The 20,730-nt window shown below is 56.4% G+C and overlaps 1 protein-coding gene and 1 long non-coding RNA gene across 2 annotated transcripts; one reads left to right on the top strand and one right to left on the bottom strand.

The window, feature by feature from the left end:
• The first annotated feature begins 6,627 nt into the window (after positions 1–6,627).
• Positions 6,628–7,911, top strand: LOC123628726. The gene is made up of 4 exons (XR_006731746.1): positions 6,628–6,703; positions 6,993–7,038; positions 7,637–7,686; positions 7,775–7,911. It is a non-coding gene; the product is annotated as an uncharacterized LOC123628726 (long non-coding RNA).
• Positions 7,912–14,159: 6,248 nt separating this feature from the next.
• Positions 14,160–16,326, bottom strand: LOC123628724 (uncharacterized protein CXorf49-like). The gene is made up of 5 exons (XM_045538627.1): positions 15,936–16,326; positions 15,333–15,409; positions 15,016–15,061; positions 14,368–14,417; positions 14,160–14,282 (listed from the first exon to the last, which is right to left on the bottom strand). Exons 1-4 carry the CDS (start codon positions 16,084–16,086, stop codon positions 14,377–14,379), a joined length of 315 nt encoding a protein of 104 aa, XP_045394583.1. The 5' UTR covers positions 16,087–16,326; the 3' UTR covers positions 14,160–14,282; positions 14,368–14,376.
• Between the last annotated feature and the right edge of the window lie 4,404 nt (positions 16,327–20,730).

The raw sequence follows: 20,730 nt of genomic DNA, 5'->3' as shown, positions 1-20,730 counted from the left end.
GCCTCTGGGCCTGACAACTCCCTGACTCAAGGCCGTGGCCTGTGAGTTTTCTGAAACTTGGTGGGCCCTGGTTTAGGGCCGCCACTGCTGAATTCTCGATTATACATGGGTAGCCAAGGTGGCCCTGGCCTTGGCATTGGAAGCTGAATCAAATATTTCTCAGAGCTGCGCTAGGGCGTGTGGGTGGGAGCATGTATGTGCAGGGGCTGGGGTGAGGTGGCCAGTAAAGAGGGGCTTTTGGAGGCTTTAATCTTGTTACCACTTTCTCCCTCCCTCAGTGCCAGGCAGGCAGGCAGCCCTGAGCCAGGGAAAACAGGGGATGCTGGGACAGTCCAGGCCCCCTGCCAGGAAGGCTTGGGGAACAGCTAGGAAGGAGGAGTCAGGAGGCTCAAGAGTCTACACACCCAACCTTTGCAGAAAAACTTTTAAGGGTCTTCCGATCCAAATCAGGTGCCAGCCCAGCTCTTCCCTGGAGAGAATCCAGGAAATAGGCAAAGTGTCAGGAACAGTGCGTGGCACATACCAAGTGCTCTCTTAATGTGTGTCCCTACTAAGATGACCCCGATTGGGCCTCCTAATGACCCAGGACACCGAAGGACTCGCCCAGGGCCCACGACAGAGTAAAGATCCCTGTGCCGGGGAGGGGAAGTGTGGGGAGGCAGGAGGAGGATGGCCCACTCACTTGGGCTTTTGGGACTGGATCTCTTTTTGGGCCATTATCGTCTCGGGCCACAGGCTGGGAATCTTTTCCCTTCCTGGCCACAGATTTCTTCCCACGCTGCTGTACTTGCACTGTTTGGGTCCAGATGAGAGCAAGGAATATGTCTTGGACCTCTCGAGCAGCGGAACACCAGCGACTGGGGAGAAGGAGGCCGGCTCCAGGGAACTGCTGAGCGTCTCTCACCCGTGGAGGAAAGGCTCCCCCGAGGGCCAAGTTTGAGGCAGCCCCTGGGCCCATCTTCTCCTGGGCCACCTTCTTCCTAGGAACAGCCCGGGGCAGGCTGCTCACAGCAGCAGCAGCAGCAGCAGCAGCTCCTCAGATGCCGGGCCTGCTCCCTCCGTACCCCACACCACGCCCTGCATTTGCTTAGAGGAAGAGCTGTGCAGCTCTCCCACGGCCTGCCTTTCCGTGCCTGAAGTGAGTCCTGGGGAGCAGAGGTCCAGAAAGGGCCTGGCATGGGAAGGGTATTCTCCCTGACAAGCAAACTCCAGTGTCTGGCTGTGTCCTCAGGTTGCTCGCGGCTGCCGGCTCTCCTTGGTCTCTTCCTTTGGGGTAAATGCTCACCCTCATCGGTACCTCGCTGAACTCATCTGGTGACTCGGGGTCGGAAGGCAGCTCGACCAGGCCTTCCACGAGGGCCGCTGGGGATCCCTGCCGCCCACGTTCGGCCTACTTTTAGCACCTCTTTTCGGGTACCCACGGGCCCGGATTTTCCGGGGCACGATGAGGGGGAGAGGGGCGGTAGACGGGGCCAGCGCGCCTCTACCAGTGGGACCTGCTTCTAGGTCAAGCCACACGGTGGACACTTGGTTGTCCCAGCCTTCTCAGCATGGTTGTCTGCGGATGCGGGTGTAGCGGAGTTTCTCGGGAGGCTGCTCCTGGGCCACAGACTCTTCAGCCATTGGAGATCTTGTAGTCCAGATCATCCCGCATTTCCTTGGTCGGACAGCCGGGCCCACCTTCCAGATCCCAAAGCACAGCCCCTCCCGCCTCGATCTCTTCCCCCTTGGCCTGGAAGCCCTCGGGGTCTGCAAGCGCAGCCCTGGCCCTGGCTGCTCCGTGGCACCACCAGATCAAGGCCTAGGCAGGGGCCCCCCGGGGCTTCAGGGCCAGCTGGGCGGTCGCTGGCCCGCTCCCTACCCTCCAGTCTGAAAGTGGATCCCGAAACACACACCTCATCCGAGGAACTCATGTCGCGGGTACGATCAGCCCGGGTTCTGAGTACAAGGTAGCCCTTGTGAAGCCAGGAGAGCCCCGCACAAGCCCGCCTCACCAGTAGAGAGGCCAACGGGGGCGCCGTTGCCTAAGGAGCCACAGCAGACGGCCCGCAACAATGCGCGGCTTCCTAGTGTGCTCCACACCCGGTTTCTGCAGGCCGCGGCCTTCTCATGGGTTCGCTTCCCTCAGCCCCCACCATCCGGCGCGCCCCGTGTTTGGCCGCCTCTCTGGCCCCAAACCATAGGGACCAGAGCGCTTTGTTTGCATGAACAACATCTGTAAACATAGGGAAGCACATATCTCCAATGATCAGTCCCTCTATGAAAACATCAAACAAGCAAGCAAAAACTATGAAAATCAACTTTATTAGAATTCTGGAAACTAATTAAGCTTTACAGCAACCAGGTAAATGCTTAACCAGGAAAGGGGCAATTTAAGAACTCTATATAAGAATTGTGGCATTTTTATTCCTCCGTACCCTGGGACCTCAGCTGGCTCACAGTCTACATTCCCAGTGTGACACTCTGGTCCCTGCTTCTGAAGAGAGCCCAGCTGGCTTACCTGAAAGAATTTTGTCTGTCCCAATCTGTCCGGGGCTAGCCAAAGGGCTGATGCACCTTATTCAGAACTCACTCAGGAAGAAAAACTGGCACATATTCCTTTAAAACATTGTAAGGCAAACAGTCTGAAGCTTCTAGCAGCAAAAAATTATAGTTAATTCATTCAGAAGAGTGCTCAAAGCTTAGGAGGAAAAGCTGGGGAGAGGGGGAAATTAGATCATTCAAAATTGTCCATGTTCACTGGGGAATTCAGAAAGCCATGTGCGTGTCCAGGGCTGGATGCATGCTTAGAGAGGTCCTGAAAAGGACCTAAACTTTCAAGTCTGGCTGCTCTCTTGTCTCAGCGCAAGCAAGAAGTGAAGGCTAACTCGGAGTTTTAAATGGCCTGGCTGAGCACTCACCAAATCTCTAAGCATAGAACAAATGTGCAAAGACTGCAAGAGGTTTTTGTTGTTCTTCTTTCTGCTTCCTTCTCCTCCTTCTCTTCTTCATCCTCCCTTCCCACCTCAGATATCAAACCTGACAAAGAATACAAATTACAAAAATAGTTTAGAACACAACAAATAAACAGCTACATCCCACACCAGGAAAGAAAATAAACAACCCTGGAATATGATGCCCAGAGTTACCATATTACAATACCCAAAATGTCGTTTTTAACAACAAACTTAGCATGCAAAAAATAAAAAATACCCCCCCACGAGTATGCCTAATTCACGGAAGATATTAAGAGAAACTGTGCTTGAGGAAGGACAGATGTTGGACGTAGTAGACAAAGAGGTTAACTCGATTGTCTCAAATATGCTCAAAGAGCTAAATCAAACCAGAAGAATACTACATGACCACATAGACACTATCGATAAAAAGACACTAACTACACAAAGGAACCGAACCACAATTTTGGAGCTGAACGTGCAATAACTGAAATGAAAAACCCACCAAGGGGGCCAACTGTAGTTTTGAGTAGGCAAAGAATCAGTGAACTTCAAGAAGGGTCAACTGAAATTATCCAATCTGAGAAGCAGCAAGGGAATGTTTCAAAGACGTGGAAAAGAAAACCATAAAAGCTCCGATTACTGACTGCGGGCTTCCTCACGGGTGGCAAGTGTTGGGGAATAAAGCCCTGCAAATCCTCTCTGCGCTGGCTGCTTCACATCCACCAGTGACCCTCACAAACCCCTGAGCTAGGTGCTGTTATTTAGCCCACTTTACAGATGGGAAACTGAGGCTGAGACACGTGGCTCTCAGTGTGAAAGCAGATGCCCGACAGAGGGACAGCGAGAAAGAGCTGGGACGAGAGCCCGAGGCCAAGACCCTGTGAGCCAGCGGGCTTCCAAGGAGCCAAAGGACTGGCCTCGGGGCAAACCAAACGCCGCCGTCCCCTATTGGTTGGGACCCGAGAGACGGCCAAACAAGGGCAGCGCTGGTTAGCGGGGGCTGGGAGATGCGAACCAATGAGAAGGCAGCGGCGTTGAGCGGGCGCAGAAGCCAACCAATGAGAAGGCCGTGGGGTTGAGAAGGCGGGCGTTGAGCAAGGGCCGCGCTGTTGGAGGCCATGTCCTGTGGCTCCTGAGGGGCAGACACGTTCTTTGTCTTGGCTGCACCCGAGGTGGGTGTGTCCGGGGCTCTCCTGCTGTGACAAGGGCAGCCCTCTGCCCACAAACTGGACTGATCGAAGCGGCGACATGAGTTCCTCCGATGAGGTGTCTGTTTCGGGGGCCGCTTTCGGCCTGGAGGGCGGGGAGCGGGCCAGCGTCTGCCCGGCCAGCCCCGGAGCGCGGGGCCCCGGCCTAGACCTGGATCTGGGGGCGCCGCGGGGCGGCGAGGGCCAGGGCGCCCTTGCAGACCCCGAGGGCTTGGACGACGATGAGGAGGACGGAAGGAGCGTGCTTTGGGGCCGGGAAGGCCGGCCCGGCACCCCGACTGACCAGATGTGGGACGATCTGGACTACGAGTCCCTCCAGGCTGACGAATGTGTGGCCATCGTGCAGCCGCTGAGCGAGTTGGATATCCGGGCCTTCCGCAGACAGCCATCATCAGTAGGCCACGAGGCCCAAATGTCCACTCTTTGGCCGGACCTAGGGGCAGGGCTCAGTGTTAGAGCCGCGCTGACCATGTCTGCCTCCCGTCCCACCTCCATCGTGCCCCGGAAATTCTGGGCCCGGGGGAACCCGAAAAGAGGCCCTAAAAGTAGGCTGAGCATGGGCGGCAGGGATCCCCAGCGGCCCTCCATGGAATGCCTGGTCGAGCTGCCTTCCAACCCCGAGTCACCAGCTGAGTTCAGGGAGATACCGATGAGGGTGAGCATTTACCCCAAAGGAGGAGTCCAAGCCAAACGAGGAGTCCAAGGCGAGCCCGGCAGCCCCGAGCAACCTGGGGACACACCCAGACACTCAAGTTTGCTTGTGAGGAAGAAGACACTTCCCATGCCAGGTTCTTTCTTGACCTCTGCTCCCCGGGGACTGGCTTCAGGCAGGGAAAGGCAGGCCGTGGGAGAGCTGCACGGCTCTTTCTCTAAGACAATTCAGGGTGTGGTGTTGGGGAAGGCAGGCAGCAGGCCCAGCTTCCCAGGAGCTGCTAGTGCTGCTGTGGGCGGCCTGCCCCAGGCTGTTTCCAGGAAGAAGGTGGCCCAGGAGAAGAAGTGCCCAGGGGCTGCCTCAAAATTGGCCCTGGGGAGAGCCTTTCCTCCATGGGGGCAGAGACTCTCAGCAGTTCCCCTGAAACCAGTCACCCTGCCCCCAATCGCTGGTGTTGGGCTGCTCGGGAAATCCAAGAGCTACTCCTTGGTCTCGTCCGGACCCAAACACTCCAAGCACAGCAGCACTGGGAAGAAATCTGGGGCGAGGAAGGCAAAGGATTCCAAGCCTGTGGCCAGAGACGATCATGACCCAAGTAGAGACCCACGCTCAAAGGCCCATGTGAGTAGGCCATCCTCCTCCTGTCTCCCCACACTTCCCCTCCCCGGCTCAGGCATCTATATTCTGTCGCTTGCTCAGGAGCTGTCCTTGGGAGTCCACGATCATTAGGAGGCCCAATCAGGGTCATCTTAGCAGGGGCAAAGGTTAAGAGAGCACTTAGTATGCGCCAGGCTGTGTACTTGACACTTTGCATGTTTCCTGCCTCTTTCCGAAAGAGGGGCTGGGCTTGATGGGATGACCCTTTAAAGATTGGGCTGCAAAGCTTGGAAGTCTAGACTCATCAACCTCCTGATTCATCATTCCTAGCCATTCCCCAAGCCTGCCTGGCAGGGGGCCTGGACTGCCTTAGCATGCCCCTGTTTTACCTGGCTCAGCGCTGCCTGCTGGCCTGGGACTGACTGAGGGAGAAAGTGCTAATAAGATTATGGCTTCCGAATTCCCCTCCTTGCTGCTTACCTCACCCGAGCCCCTGCACATACATGCTCACACCCACACGACCCAGCCCAGCTCTGAGATATTTTTGTTTCAGCTTCCAACGCCCAGGTCAGGGCCACCATGCCTGCACATACATCGTAGAGAATTCAGCAGTGGCGACCCCAATACCAGAGGCTTCCAGGTTCCAGGAAACTCACAGGCCACGGCCTTGAGCCAGGGAGGCGTCACGCCCAGAGGCCCTGCACCCTCCAGTGAGTCTTGTGGGTTTGGTGGAGTGGAGGGGAGAGGGGTGGAGGAGTGCAGCCTCTGGCTCTGTCACTTCTGGGGGCTCAGCTTTGCTCCTAGGCTTTCCGGGCTAGCCAGGCACCTCTTCCACAGGAAACGAATGTCGACAGTGCTGGGGTGGGAATGTGGGGTGGGGGTGATTTGTACCACCACCCCAAACTCTGCCTCCAAAAGTAAACTCTCAGCAGAGCAGAGCCTTTTATGTTAAGTCCTCTTCAACCACACTGTTCCTCCGAGAGGCTGGCTGTGGCTGCAGCTGTGCTAGCATCCAACCCAGAGCCACAATCCCAGGGGCCACAGGCTCAGAAGGGCTGACACTGGGGAACAGGAACAGGGAAGGCAGGCCCAGAGAGAAGGTGGCAGCTGCTGGGCCGAACAGGAGCCAGTGGCCGCCAGCAGAGGGTGATGCTGCCTCACTTTAGAGCCAGCTGGGCCCTTGGCACCTCCAGGCTGTGAGGCTTGGAAGCTGGATTCCGTGTTCTCTTTCAGGTGATCAGGAGCCACCTGTCCATGCCCCAAGACCGGAAAGGCAGCAGCAACCACCGGGAGCACAGGGCTGTCCTCGGGTAATGCCTGGTCTGTCTCCTGGAAACGGAGGTCCTGACTAGATGGTGGGAACCGTGTCTGGGTTAAGCTGACTTCTGTGTCGTCCACTGCTTCCTTGCATCCCTCATCCCTCGCATCCCGCGTCCCACGCAGTGGGGGCGACGCGTTTCCACTGAGGATTCCTTGGTGGTCTGGCCACTGGGCTGTGGGTGGTGGGGGATGTAAGGGCCCCGGGCGAGAGGGAGGACAAGGAGAGAGGAGGGCAGAGTATACTCACCGTTTCTCTTCCTCCGGTGTTCACTGGGCTAGTGTGCTCTGCTGCGGAGAGACAGAGACCAACTTAAAGAGCGCCTAGGTATGATGGACCCCTGGCTGGGGCTGGGGACAGGGGCTGGGACAGACCACAGTATCTTCCTGCAGATGCTGGGGACACGGGGCACGGATGTGCTGTAGGTACTGGCGACATCAGTGGGACCGACGTCCCCATGGGGAGGAGGACCAAGCAGTGCTGGCCCTGGAGCCTTCTGTGCATTTACAGCCAGGGTGGGCACGGATAGATTTGTATCGGCTGAGCTCTGTGTACACTTTGCCTAGGCATACTACAGAGCTCCTTCACATGGCACATTTAGCGCTACCTCATTTATTTCCCCATTTCTCTGCTTAGTATGGCTTGTACGGGTTTTGTTGTTGTTTCTTTGCTTGTTTGTCCTTTGAACACATTCTGAACAGTTCTCGTGGACCCCAGTATTTGAGAAACACTGGTATATTTTGTTCCCGTTTACAAGACACTCCCACGTGTAATTCAGGTGGTGGGTGGGTGGGTCGGTCCCAGGGCTGACAGGACAGGGGTTGCGGAGGTTTCCGGTTGCAGGGCTAGGAGGGTCCTCCCGGGGACAGGGGGTGGTTTCTGTATCCCTATGTGTGTTGTGCCCGGTTATGCCTCTCTTTTCCAGCGGTCGTGGAGAGCGTCCTTAAAAAGTTGCACGCCCTTTGAAGTGAGAGAGTGAGTGTTACACATACCATGCCTGTTCCCGCAAAGCTGGTGGGTTTGGGGGGCTGTGGCCCGACCCTGACTCTGCTCTGTTTGACAGGTTGAACCCAGCATCTTCCTACGAGACCGACAGCTGGTACCTCTGGAGCCGGCGAGCTGTGACCAGCCTGGTTCCCTTTGTTTCTTCTTCAGCCACGGCTTCTTCTAGCCCCCTGCTCTTGCCCTCACCTCACCCGAGTTTACAGGAAATTATCAAAATAAAATACCTCTCATATTCGCATATCCTGTGGTCTGCCCTCTTTCTTGCGGGAGGTAGTGTCACTGCAGAGGGAAGGGGTGGGGGTGCTCCTCGATTTTGGAGCATTTGAAGCCAGGTTACCTGGCACCCTGTGCTATGCCCTGTCCCTGTGGGTTGTCTCGACCAGGATCTGGGTGGCAGCCCTGCGCTCAGGCTCACCGTAGCGCCCTGGGTCTAGGCTCCGTAGGGTCCCTGCCCGGCCACATTAGGAGGCCCTGTTCATGGTCCCAACCAATGTCGTCTGATTCTGGGGTCCCAAGTTTCCCATGCTGCACCGCTACTGGCCCCTTCCCTTTAGCAGGAGCTAATCGACCTCCTCCCAGAGTTCCCAGCCCTCTTTCCCTTCCTCACTTGGTTCGCTGTCCTCGTTGGCCACTCTCGCCCTTCTTTTCGGTCAGCAGCATCCCTGGTCTCCTCCGTGGTTGAAGCCCGGGGCCTTTCCCGCGGGGTTATTGCAACAGGTGTTAAAGAGCAGAGGCTTTCAACTTGGGATTCTGACACCTACAGAGCCTAGACGGAGCGTGCTGCAGTGAGTCTGAGCACCAGGGCTGCCACCCAGATCCCGGCCCAGGCGCTGCATGGTAAGGTGGTGGAGCACAGGGTGCTAGGGAACCGGGCTTCAACTGCTCGAAAATGGAGCAGGACCCCTACACATCGCCTCCCCCGCAACGACCCCTCCCCCCAGAAACCAGGCAGACCACGGAATATGATAATACCAGACCTACTTTAATGTGATAATTTGCTGTAAGCTGGGCTGAGGTGAGGGCGAGAGCAGAGAGCAAGAGGAATCGGTGGCAGAAGAAGAAACAGAGGGACCCAGCTTGGTCGCAGCTCCTGGGCTCCAAAGGTACCAGCTGCTGGTCTGGTAGGAAGATGCTGGGTTCAACCTGTCCAACAGAGCAGAGTCAGGGTCGGGCCACAGCCCCCCAAAGCGACTACCTTTGCGGGAACAGGTATGGTATGTGTAACCCTCACTTCAAAGGTCCTGGAACTTGTCAACAAGGCACTCCATGTTCCCTGGAATAGAGAGGCATAACCGGGCACAGCAGACATAGGGATACAGAAACCCACCCCCTGACCAAGGGGACCCGCCTAGCCCTGCAACCTGAAACCTCAGCAGCCCCTGTCCAGTCAGCCCTGGGACTGACCCACCCACCCACCACCTGAATTACACGTGGGAGTGTCTTCTAAAAGGGAACAAAATATACCAGTTTTACGTCAACGATGGGGCACCCCAGAGCCCTTCAGAAGGTCTTAAAAGGACAAACAAGGAAAGGGAACAACAAAACCAGTACAAGCCCTACCAACCAGAGAAAGGGGGAAATAAATGAGGTAGAGCTAAACATGCTAAGAGAAGGAGCTCTGTGGGATTCCTTGGCAAAGTGCACACAGAGCTCAGCCGATACATTTTTATCTGTGCTCACCCCTGGCTGTCAATGCATAGAAGGCTCCAGGGACAGGACTTCTTGGTTCTCCTCCCCAGGGGAACCTTGCTCCCACTGATGTTACCAGTACGTACAGCCCATCCCTGCTCCATGTCCCCAGCATCTGCAGGAAGACACTGTGGTCTGTCCCAGCCCCGGCTCCAGACCGAGCCAGGGATTCATCATACCTAGTCGCTCTTTAAGATCGTCTATCTCTCTCTGCAGCATGGCACACTAGCGCAGTGGACGCCGGAGGAAGAGAAATGATCACCATATTCTGGCCTCCTCTCTCCTTGCCCCTGTACATACATACTCACACCCACATGCCCTAGCCCAGCGCTGGGAAAATTTTCTTTCCGCTTCCAAGGCCCAGTCCAGGGCAGACCTGCCTGCACATGCATCATGGAGAATTCAGCAGTGATGACCCCAACACCGTTGCCCCTCAAGCTCCAGGAAACTGACAGACCACTGCCCTGAGCCAGGGAGGCGTCATGCCCAGAGGCCCTGCACCCTCCAGTGAGTCTTGTGGGTTTGGAAGGAGTGTAGGGGAGAGGGGTGGAGGAGGGCAGCCTCTACCTCTGTCACTTCTGGGGGCTCAGCCTTACTCCAGGGATTCCCTGCCTACCCAGGCAGCTGTTCGACAGGAAACGGGGTGTAGACAAGGCTGGGGTGGGACTTGTGGATGGGGATGATTCATACCACCACCCCAAACTCTGACTCTAGAAGTAGACTCTCAGCAGGGCAGAGCCTTTTATGTTAAGTCCTCTTCAACCACAGTGATCCTCCCAAGGGCTGGCTGTGGCTGCAGCTGTGCTAGCATCCAACCCAGAGCCACAATCCCAGGGGCCACAGGCTCAGAAGGGCTGACACTGGGGAACAGGAACAGGGAAGGCAGGCCCAGAGAGAAGGTGGCAGCTGCTGGGCCGAGCAGGAGCCAGTGGCCGCCAGCAGAGGGTGATGCTGCCTCACTTTAGGGCCAGCTGGGCCCTTGGCACCTCCAGGCTGTGAGGCTTGGAAGCTGGATTCCGTGTTCTCTTTCAGGTGATCAGGAGCCACCTGTCCATGCCCCAAGACCGGAAAGGCAGCAGCACCCACCGGGAGCACAGGACTGTCCTCGGGTAATGCCTGGTCTGGCTCCTGGAAACCCAGGTCCTGATTAGATGGTGGGAACCGTGTCTGGGTTAAGCTGACTTCTGTGTCGTCCACTGCTTCCTTGCATCCCTCATCCCTCGCATCCCACGTCCCACGCAGTGGGGGCGACTCGTTTCCACTGAGGATTCCTTGGTGGTCTGGCCACTGGGCTGTGGGCGGTGGCGGATGTAAGGGCCACAGGCGAGAAGGAGGAAAAGGAGGGAGGAGCCCAGAATGTAGTGATCGTTTCTCTTTCTCTGGTGTCTGCTGGGCTAGTGTGCCGTGCTGCAGAGAGAGATCGACAACCTCAAACAGCGACTAGGTATGATGAACCCCTGGCTCGGGCTGGGGCAGGGGCTGGGACAGACCACAGTATCTTCCTGCAGATGCTGGGGACACGGGGCAGGGATGTTTTGTAGGTACTGGCAACATCAGTGTGACCGACGTTCCCGTGGGGAGGAGAACCAAGCAGTCCTGGGCCTGGAGCCTTCTGTGCATTGACAGCCAGGGGTGAGCAGGGATGCAAATGTATCGGCTGCGCTCTGTGTACACTTTGCCAAGGAATCCCACAGAGCTCCTTCTCTTAGCACGTTTAGCGCTACCTCGTGTATTTCCCCCTTTCCCTGCTGGGTATGGCTTGTACGGGTTTTGTTGTTGTTTCTTTCCTTATTTGTCCTTTTAAAACCTTCTGGATGGTTCTGGGGTGCCCCAGCATTGACGAAACACTGCTATATTCTGTTCAAACTTTGAAGACACTCCCACGTGTAATTGAGGTGGTGGGTGGGTCGGTCGGTCCCAGGGTCTGGGTGACTGGACAGGGGCTGCTGACGTTTCAGGTTGCAGGGCTAGGCGGGTCCCCTTGGTCAGGGGGTGGGTTTCTGTGTCCCTATGTCTGCTGTGCCCGGTTATGCCTCTCTATTCCAGCGACCATGCAGTGCCTCGTTGACAAGTTCCAGGCCCTTGGAAATGAGTGAGTGAGTGTTACACATAACATACCTGTTCCCGCAAAGCTGGTGGCTTCGGGGGGCTGTGGCTGGACCCTGACTCTGCTCTGTTTGATTGGTTCTACCCAGAATCTTCCTACCAGAGCAGCAGCTGGTACCTTTGGAGCCCCGGAGCTACGACCAAGGTGGTTCCCTCCGTTTCTTCTGCCACCGATTCCTCTTGCTGTCTGCTCTTGCCCTCACCTCAGCCCAGCTTACAGCAAATTATCAAATAAAAGCAGGTCTCATATTGTTATATTCTGTGGTTGGCCTGGTTTCTCGGGGCAGGGTCGTTTCCGGAGAGGCGATGGGTAGGGGTCCTGCTCCATTTTCAGCATTTGAAGCTCGGTACCCTAGCACCCAGTGCTCCACCAGCTTACCATGCAGCGCCTGGGCCAGGATCTGGGTGGCAGCCCAGTGCTCAGACTCACTGTAGCACGCTCCGTCTAGACTCTGTGGGTGTCAAAATCCCAAGTTGAAAATCTATGCCAGAGTCTGCACCCAGACGCCAACCCGCTCTGTTCTCCTTCTACGAAAGAACCACTGGGGTCAGGGTCAAAGGTTCAGCCTGCGGAATCAAGCCCACCCTCTCAAGTGAGGGTTTGAAGCAGATGGTTTAAGTCCCCACTCATGTTCTTTTCTGCCTCTGAGGTCTGTGATGGTCCCACCACACGTGTGATGGGCCGTCTCCCTGAGCTCGTACCAGCCGGCACAGAAGGGAGGCAGAGTGGGAATAGGGGGAGGGCTGGTACCACGGCTGAGTAGATTTCCCAGGGCAGTCCCTCTTCCCTAGTTTCCATCCTCACCGCGCCCATGCTACCCGTGTCTCCGTCAGCTCACAACGTGGCAGTCTCCCACGGGAGCCCTTTGCTTCACAGGGAAGGCACGTCCCACCGACTCCCAGGTAGCCAGCCTTCAGGTTGTCATGCCACCCACACACACAGGACTTTCGAGACATCATATTCATCACACACAGGATCAGGAGCCTGCTGCGGGGACTGCGGCACTCTCAGAGCCCTGACGCCCATCACTGGGCTTGGCCCCTTCCACCTCATCCCACTCTGTGCGCTCCTGTGTGTTTTTCGGACTTGAAGGACACCTCTTGTGAAAGGTACATCCCACCCTTGCTTTGGCTGTTTTCATCCCTTACGGATCCTTGACCACACTGCCCCCGCTCCCTCAATCAGCTCTTTCTCCCTCCAGGGAGATCGTCCCCGATTAGATCCACAGGCACGCAGGCAGACACACAGACAGACCATCCCTCCCTGCACACGCTAACCCCGGATGGTTTCTGCACTTGTGCCCTCTTTGTCTGCTGAACACCCAGTCTCTGGGCGATGGGAGCTGGCGGAACATGCACTCACCTCACCCACACAGGAGTCTGTCCCTCTGAGTGTCAGGCCCGCCCAGCCCGGGACCCTCGCTGAAGGAAGGAGGCGATCCCAGCTGTCAGTGAGGGTGACATCAGAACAGGGAGCTCAAACAGACCTCATGAGGCCTCGGGAGGCAGTCTGGAAGATTGAGCTGCGACACGGAAACATCACGTCCAGCAGAGTCTGTGGCATGGGGGTGGCCGGATGGTATGTGACGGGGACTGTCCAAGGACATTCAGACCTAGCATGCACAGGTGCCCTGGAAACTAACTGGTCTTGCTCAAGTCGAGCCTGCGGAGCCCGTCGGGCTGGAGACGGGGCGATTGTCCATCTAGGACTTGAGGGACGTGGAAGGTCTGATCCATAGGCCATCTGTCCTAGCTGCCAGTGGGCAGTGTCCCCGGCTTGGCCCCGAGGCGCCAGAAGGGACTCAGTTCCCCCACCTGCAGCACACAGACCAAACTGCTCCATTCTTCTGTGTCCCCTGCAGCCCCCCTTTCGCTTCACCATACCGCAGGATGTGGCTCCTGCCTCCACCCCTCCAATGAAACTAACGGGGGAGAACTGACAGGATTTGGTAACTGAGTTTCCAAGGTGAGGGCTAAAGAGGAAGTGAGGATGATGCGCCAGTTTCCGGGCAAGCTGTGCGTGTGAGTGGCGGCTCCAGAGGGAGAGAATGACTCCAGAAGGAGGCCGGGGCTCCGGAGGGGGAGGCTCAGCTCAATCCTGCTCTTTAACACCTGTTGCAATAACCCCGCGGGAAAGGCCCCGGGCATCAACCACGGAGGAGACCAGGGATGCTGCTGACAAAAAAGAAGGGCGAGAGTGGCCAACGAGGACAGCGAACCAAGTGAGGAAGGGAAAGAGGGCTGGGAACTCTGGGAGGAGGTCGATTAGCTCCTGCTAAAGGGAAGGGTCCGGTAGTGGTGCAGCATGGGAACCTTGGGACCCCAAAATCAGACGACATTGGTTGCGACCATGAACAGGGCCTCCTAATGTGGCCGGGCAGGGACCCTACGGAGCCTAGACCCAGGGCGCTACGGTGAGCCTGAGCGCAGGGCTGCCACCCAGATCCTGGTTGAGACGTCCCACAGGGACAGGGCAGAGCACAGGGTGCCAGGTAACCTGGCTTCAAATGCTCCAAAATCAAGGAGCACCCCCACCCCTTCCCTCTGCAGTGACGCCCCGTCTCCCAGGAAAGAGGGCAGAGCACAGAATATGCGAATATGAGAGCTAATTTAATTTGATAATTTCCCATAAACTCGGGTGAGGTGAGGGCAAGAGCAGGGGGCAAGAGGAAGCTGCGGGTGAAGAAGAAACGTAGGGAACCAGCTTGGTCGCAGCTCCTGGGCTCCAGAGGTACCAGCTGCCGGTCTGGAAGGAAGATGCTGGGTTCAACCTGTGAAGCGGAAGAGTCAGTGTCGGGCCACAGGGCCCCGAAGCCACCACCTTGCGGGAACAGGTATGGTATGTGTAACACTCACTCTCTCACTTCACTGCGCCTGGAACTTGTCGAGGAGGCACTTCATGGCCGCTGGAATAGAGAGACATAACCGGGCACAGCAGACATAGGGACACAGAAACCCACCCCCTGTGTCCGGGGGACCCGCCTAGCCCTGCAACCTGAAACCTCAGCAGCCCCTGTCCAGTCAGCCCTGGGACCGACTCACCCACCCACCACCTGAATTACACGTGGGAATGTCTTCTAAACGGGAACAAAATATACCAGTGTTTCTTAAACACTGGGGCACCCCAGAACCGTTCAGAACGTGTTCAAAGGACAAACCGGCAAAGAAACAATAAGAAAATGCACAGAAGGCATACCAAGCAGGGAAAGGGGGAAATACACGAGGTAGCCCTAAACGTGCTAAGAGAAGGAGCTCTGTGGGATTCCTTGCCAAAGTGTACAGGGAGCTCAGCCGATACATTTATATCCGTGCTCACCCCTGGCTGTCAATGCATAGAAGGCTCCAGGGCCAGGCCTGCTTGCTTCTTCTCCCCACGGGAACATCTGTCCCACTGGTGCCCCCGGCACCTGCAGCCCATACCTGCCCCGTGTGCCCAGCATCTGCAGGAAGACACCTAGGTCTGTCCCAGCCCCTGCCCCAGCCCGAGCCTGGGGTTCATCTTACCTAATCGCTCTTTCAGGTCGTCTATCTCTCTCTCCAGCTCGGCACACTAGCGCAGCAGACACCAAAGGAAGAGAAATGATCACCATATTCTGGGCTCCAATCTCATCGTCCTCCCTTTTGCCTGTGGCCCTTACATCCCCCACCGCCCACACCCCAGTGGCCAGATCATCAAGGAATCCACAGTGGAAAGCAGGTGCCCTCTCTCCGTGGGGTGCGGGATGCGGGTGAGGAGGGGACAAAACACGTCAGTTTAACCTGGACACAGTTCCCACCATCTAGTCAGGACCTCCGTTTCCAGGAGCCAGACCAGGCATTACCCGAAGACAGCCCTGTGCTCCCAGTGGTTCCTGTTGCCTTTCTGGTCTTGGGGCATGGACAGGTGGCTCCTGGTCACCTAAAAGAGAACACGGAATCCAGCTTCCAAGCCTCACAGCCTGGAGGTGCAAAGGGCCCAGCTGGCTCTAAAGTGAGGCAGCATCACCCTCTGCTGGCAGCCACTGGCTCCTGCTCAGTCCGGCGGCTCCCACCTTCTCTCTGGGCCTGCCTTCCCTGTTCCTGTTCCCCAGTGTCAGCCCCCCTGAGCCTGTGGCCCCTGGGATTGTGGCTCTCGGTTGGATGCTAGCACAGCTGCAGCCACAGCCAGCCCCTGGGAGGAACAGTGCAGTTGAACAGGACTTAACATAAAAGGCTCTGCTCTGCTGCGAGTGTACTTTTGGAGGCAGAGTTTGGGGTGGTGGTACAAATCACCCCCACCCCACAAATCCCACCCCTGCCCTGTGTACACCCCGTTTCCTGTGCAAGGGGTGCCTGGTTAGGCCGGGAAGCCTGGGAGCAAGGCTGAGCCCTCAGAATTGACAGAGCCAGAGGCTGCCCTCCTCCACCCCTCACCCCTTCACTCTTACCAATCCCACAAGACTCACTGGAGGGTGCAGGGCCTCTAGGCTTGAGGACTCTCTCGGTCAAGGTCGAGGCCTGTGAGATTCCTGGAGCTTGGGGGGCTCTGGTGTTGGGGTCGCCACTGCTGAATTCTCCACGATGCATGTGCAGGCAAGGTGGCCCTGGCATTGGCATTGGAATCTGAAACAAGAATTTCTCAGAGCTTGTCTAGGACGTGTGGGTGTGAGCATGTATGTGCAGGGGCTGGGGTGACTTGGGCAGTAAGGGGGGAAATTTAGCGGCTATAATCTTATTAGCACTTTCTCTCTCAGGGCCTCAGGCCAGCAGGCAGCCCTGAGTCAGGGAAAACAGGGGGATGCTGAGAGAGTCCAGGCCCCCTGCCAGGCAGGCTTGGGGAACAGCTAGGAAGGAGGAGTCAGGAGGCTGAGGAGTCTACGCACCCAAGCTTTGCAGCCCAAACTTTAAAGGGTCGTCCGATCGAAATCAGCTGCTAGCCCACTTCCTCTCTGGGGAAGAGGCAGGAAACGTGCAAACTGTCAAGAACAGTGCGTGGCATGTACCAAGTGCTCTCTTAATGTGTGCCCCTACTAAGATGACCCCGATTGGGTGTCCTAGGGACTGAGGACTGCCAAAGACAGGCCCTGAGCAAGGGACAGAGTAAAGATGCCTCTGATGGGGAGGGGAAGTGTGGGGAGACAGGAGGAGGATGGCCTACCCACTTGAGCCTTTGGGACTGGATCTCTATTTGGGTCATTATTGTCTCTGCCCGCAGGCTGGGACTGCTTTGCCTTCCTGGCCACAGATTTCTTCCCAGTCCTGCTGGGCTTGGACTGTTTGGGTCCCGATGAGAGCAAGGAATATCTTTTGGACCTCCCAAGCAGTGGAACCCCAAGGATTTGGGGGAAGGTGGCTCGTTCCAGGGGAACTGCCGAGAGTCTCTGCCCCCATGGAGAAAAGGCTCCCCCTAGGGCTAAGTCTGAGGCAGCCCCTGGGCACTTCTTCTCCTGGGCCACCTTCTTCCTAGGAACAGCCCGGGGCAGGCTGCCCACAGCAGCAGCAGCAGCAGCTCCTGGGATGCCGGGCCTGCTCCCTGCCTTCCCCCACACCACGCCCTGCATTTGCTTAGAGGAAGAGCTGTGCAGCTCTCCCTCGTCCTGCCTTTCCATGCATCAAGTGAGTCCTCTGGGAGCAGAGGTCACGAAAGGGCCGGGCATGGGAAGGGTATTCTCCCTGACAAGCAAACTCGAGTGTCTAGGTGTGTCCCCAGGTTCCTCGGGGCTGCTGGGTTGGCCTTGGTCTCCTCCTTTGGGGTAAATGCTCACCCTCATTCGTACCTCCCCGAACTCATCTGGTGACTCGGGGTCGGAAGGCAGCTCGACCAGGCCTTCCTCGGAGGGCCGCTGGGGATCCCTGCCGCCGACGCTCAGCCTACTTTTAGGGCCTCTTTTCGGGTACCCGCGGGCCCGGGCTTTCCGGGGCATGATGACGGGGGGAGGGCTTCCAAAGGTGGTCAGCGCGCCTCTACCGGTGGGACCTGCTTCTAGGTCCGGCCACACGGTGGACACTTGGGCGTCGGGGCCTTCTGAGCATGGGTGTCTGTGGACGCCCCGGACATCCCAGTCACTCGGCGGCTGCACGATGGCCACAGGCTCCTCAGGCACGTGGTACTGGTAGTCCAGATCGTCTCCCTTCTCCTCACTCAGGGTGCGGGGCCCACCTTTCGGGCCCCAAAGCACGGCCCCTCCCGCCTCTATCACTTCCTGCCGGGCCTGGAAGCCCTCGGGGTCTGCAAGCGCGCCCTCGCCCTGGCTGCTCCGTGGCGCCCCCAGATCGAGGTCTAGGCCGGGGCCCCGCGCTCCGGGGCTGGTCGGGCAGTCGCTGGCCCGCTCCCCGCCCTCCAGGCCGAAAGCGGCCCCCGAAACAGACACCTCATCGGAGGAACTCATGTCGCCGGTTCGATCTGCCCGGTGTGATGGCAGACGGTCGCCCTCGGCACGGGGGCGGTTGCCTGGGACGCAGCACGAGATGACAGGGCCTGAAACAACGCGCGGCTTCCCTTCCCCTGCAGTCCCGCGCCGCGGCCTTCTAATTGGTTCGCTTCTCCAGCTCCCACCAACCAGCGTGCCCCTTGTTTGGCAGCCTCTCCGGCCCCAACCAATAGGGACGAGGGCGGTTGGTTTGCCCGAAGCCAGTCATTTGGCTGGTGGGAAGCCCATTGGGTCGCAGGTTCCCGGCCTCGTGCTCTCGTCCCACCTCTTTCTCGCCGTCCCTCTGCCGGGCATCTGCTTTCCACTGAGAGACACGTCTCTGAGCCTCAGTTTCCCATCTGTAAAGTGGACTAAGTGACGGCACCTAGCTCGGGGGCTCTTGAGGGTGAATGAGGGATGCGAAGCGCCCAGCGCAGGGAGGATTTGCAGGGCTTTATTCCACAACACCTCCCACCCGATAGGAAGATGCGCAAGGAAGCCCACGGTCAGTAATCAGAGCTTTTAGGGTTGTCTTGTCTACATGTGGAAAAATATGAAAAGTACCCTTGTGTTGTTTTGATAGGGCTTGCGTTGAATCTGTATATAACTTTGCGTAGTGTAGATATTTTAATAATCTTCCAATCCTTGAATGAGCACGGGGTATCTTTCCATTTATTCGTGTTTTTTCTCCCATCAGTGTTTTATAGTTTTGGTGTGCAGAGCTTTCACCTCCTTGGATAAATTTATTCCTAAGTATTTTTTCCTTGCATGCTATGGTAAACGTGAATAGTTTGTTGTTAGTGTATAGAAACACAAGTGACTTCTGAATGTTGCTTTTCTATCCTGCAACTTTACCGAATTTCTTTATTAGTTTTAATAGCTTTTTGGTGCACTGTTTGGGGTTTTCTATATGTGAGATCATGTCATCTGCAAGCAGAGGTCATTTAACTTCTTACTTTCTGATCTGGGTTATCTTTCACTTCTTTTTCTTACAATAGGTAATCAAATCGGCGCGTGGCTGTGTGCCCATGACACTTTACTGGCGTGGCAGTTTGGCAGGCCAGAGCTTTCCCACCTCTCCCAGGCCCCCACACCCTCACTCTGAGTTTATTCAAGGAAGCGGGAATCCCAAGGCTCAAGGACCCCCCAAAAGATGCTCACCGTCACTGATCCTGAAGGTGCAAACTAAAGCCACAGATCAATTTTCACATGCCAGGTTTGCAACAATTAAAGAGCTTAGCCATTCCAAGGGAGGGAGAGGTTATGAGCAAACCAGTGCTTTTGCTCACTGCTGGGGCAGGGGGGAAGAGGGAGAGCAGCCATTTGGGAGGGTAATTTGGCAGAGTCTGTGAAATGCAAGTTATATAACATTTACTATGTGCCCGGCTCTCTTCTAAGCACTGTAGATAAATACTAACTCATGCTCATGACAGTCCTAGGTCAAAGTACCTACTATTACCACCTTCGCACAGGCAAGGAAACAGGCACAGAGAGGTTCAGCGACTTGCTCAAGGTCATTCGGTATCAGCGGCAGGACGGAAACCAGGCAGTCAGGCTCCATAGTCCGTGCTGTGAGCCGAGACTCTTTAAACTGCGAAACACCCACTCCGTCAATGACCTGGCAGACCTGCCGGGTACACCTTCTGGAGAAACGCTGGTAGGTGTAGTGTACAAGGACACATGCAGAAGGATGTCGGTGAAGGGAAAATCGGGTATTGCTCTAAATTCCCATCAGTAAAGGAGTGGACGGATGCAACGTGGGCATGTGCGTCCAGTAGGTTAAATCTCAGCGGTCCAAAGCAACACATGAGGCTGTGTTAACAGACTTCAAAAACTCTCATGGTCGCATGCAGCAAGTTGCACAAGAATGCATAGATTTGCATGGACATTTGTAAACTGAAAAACCCAAACCGATCCTGTGTGTCATTTGGAAATACATACAGGTGTAGGTAAAATGACGTGTCTTTTTTGTTTTCTTTTTAAGCCTTGAAAGGACACATGACAAAGGCCTCACGGTGGTGGTGGTGGTGGCATGCCAATTTTCTGTCATGTTGCCCCTGGAGCTACCGGTCCCCAGCTTCCCTGAGCTGAGCAGTCCTGATATGTGGGGAGTGCTCCCTTCCTTGGTTTCCTTGAGGCCCTGGAGCGTTAGAATTTCCTTTCCTCGCCAGCCAAGCCTACTCCAGCAGCCTCTCATACCTTTCCTTCAGACTCATTCCTTTCACGCCTTCCTTCCTCGCTTTCCCACTCACGTTCACCTGTCTTTTCCGTTACCTCTGCCTTGTACGTCCTACTCTGACTGGTCTCCAGTAGAGGCCTGGGGTGTCTGAACTCTTGCCCGTGGGAAGTCAGGTCCCTGGTTTCTCTGAGTCGACACCTGAGAAGCCTACTCTGCTGGGGGTTACAGAGCAGGGTCGATTGGGTCTTCCAGAAAGCTGCCATCGTCCACGTCCACGTCTGACAGGTCCTCCACGATCCCTGCCTGTGTCTGCACAACTCCTTCTCACACTCCTTGCCATGACTTTTGAAGACACGGTGCACTGTTTCAGCCATGTCAAAAAGGATAACGAAAACCAAAGCAAAATCTCCCGTACCCACCACCGGTCTTAAGAAACGTCACGATCACACCAGTTGAAGCCTCTGGTGTACCTCTCCTCGTTTTCATTCCCTTGCTCCTTCCCTCTCCCGTACCGAGAATCCTAAAACGTTTTCACTCTTCTCCACTCTCTTCATCCCCGCGACCCTGTTACTTCCTCTTGCCCTGAGTCCTATAGATCTTTGGTGGGGGCACTAATCTCTGTCGGCCCCCAGACTTGCACCAGGATCTGATACTGGTTTTGACTTAATTTCT

The sequence above is a fragment of the Lemur catta genome, chromosome X (genome assembly GCF_020740605.2).
Source record: "Lemur catta isolate mLemCat1 chromosome X, mLemCat1.pri, whole genome shotgun sequence".
NCBI lineage: Eukaryota > Metazoa > Chordata > Mammalia > Primates > Lemuridae > Lemur > Lemur catta.
This window is presented reverse-complemented; position numbering and strand designations above follow the sequence as displayed.

What these genes read in the sequence shown, in the direction of transcription:
- LOC123628724 (XM_045538627.1), bottom strand. Translation starts at nt 16,086, where the DNA reads ATGCCAATGCCAGGGCCACCTTGCCTGCACATGCATCGTGGAGAATTC. An exon ending in TAGAGGCCCTGCACCCTCCA is followed by an intron (nt 15,410 to 15,935) that starts GTGAGTCTTGTG and finishes GTTCTCTTTTAG; the next exon opens with GTGACCAGGAGCCACCTGTC. An exon ending in CGACCTGAAAGAGCGATTAG is followed by an intron (nt 14,418 to 15,015) that starts GTAAGATGAACC and finishes TCTCTATTCCAG; the next exon opens with CGGCCATGAAGTGCCTCCTC.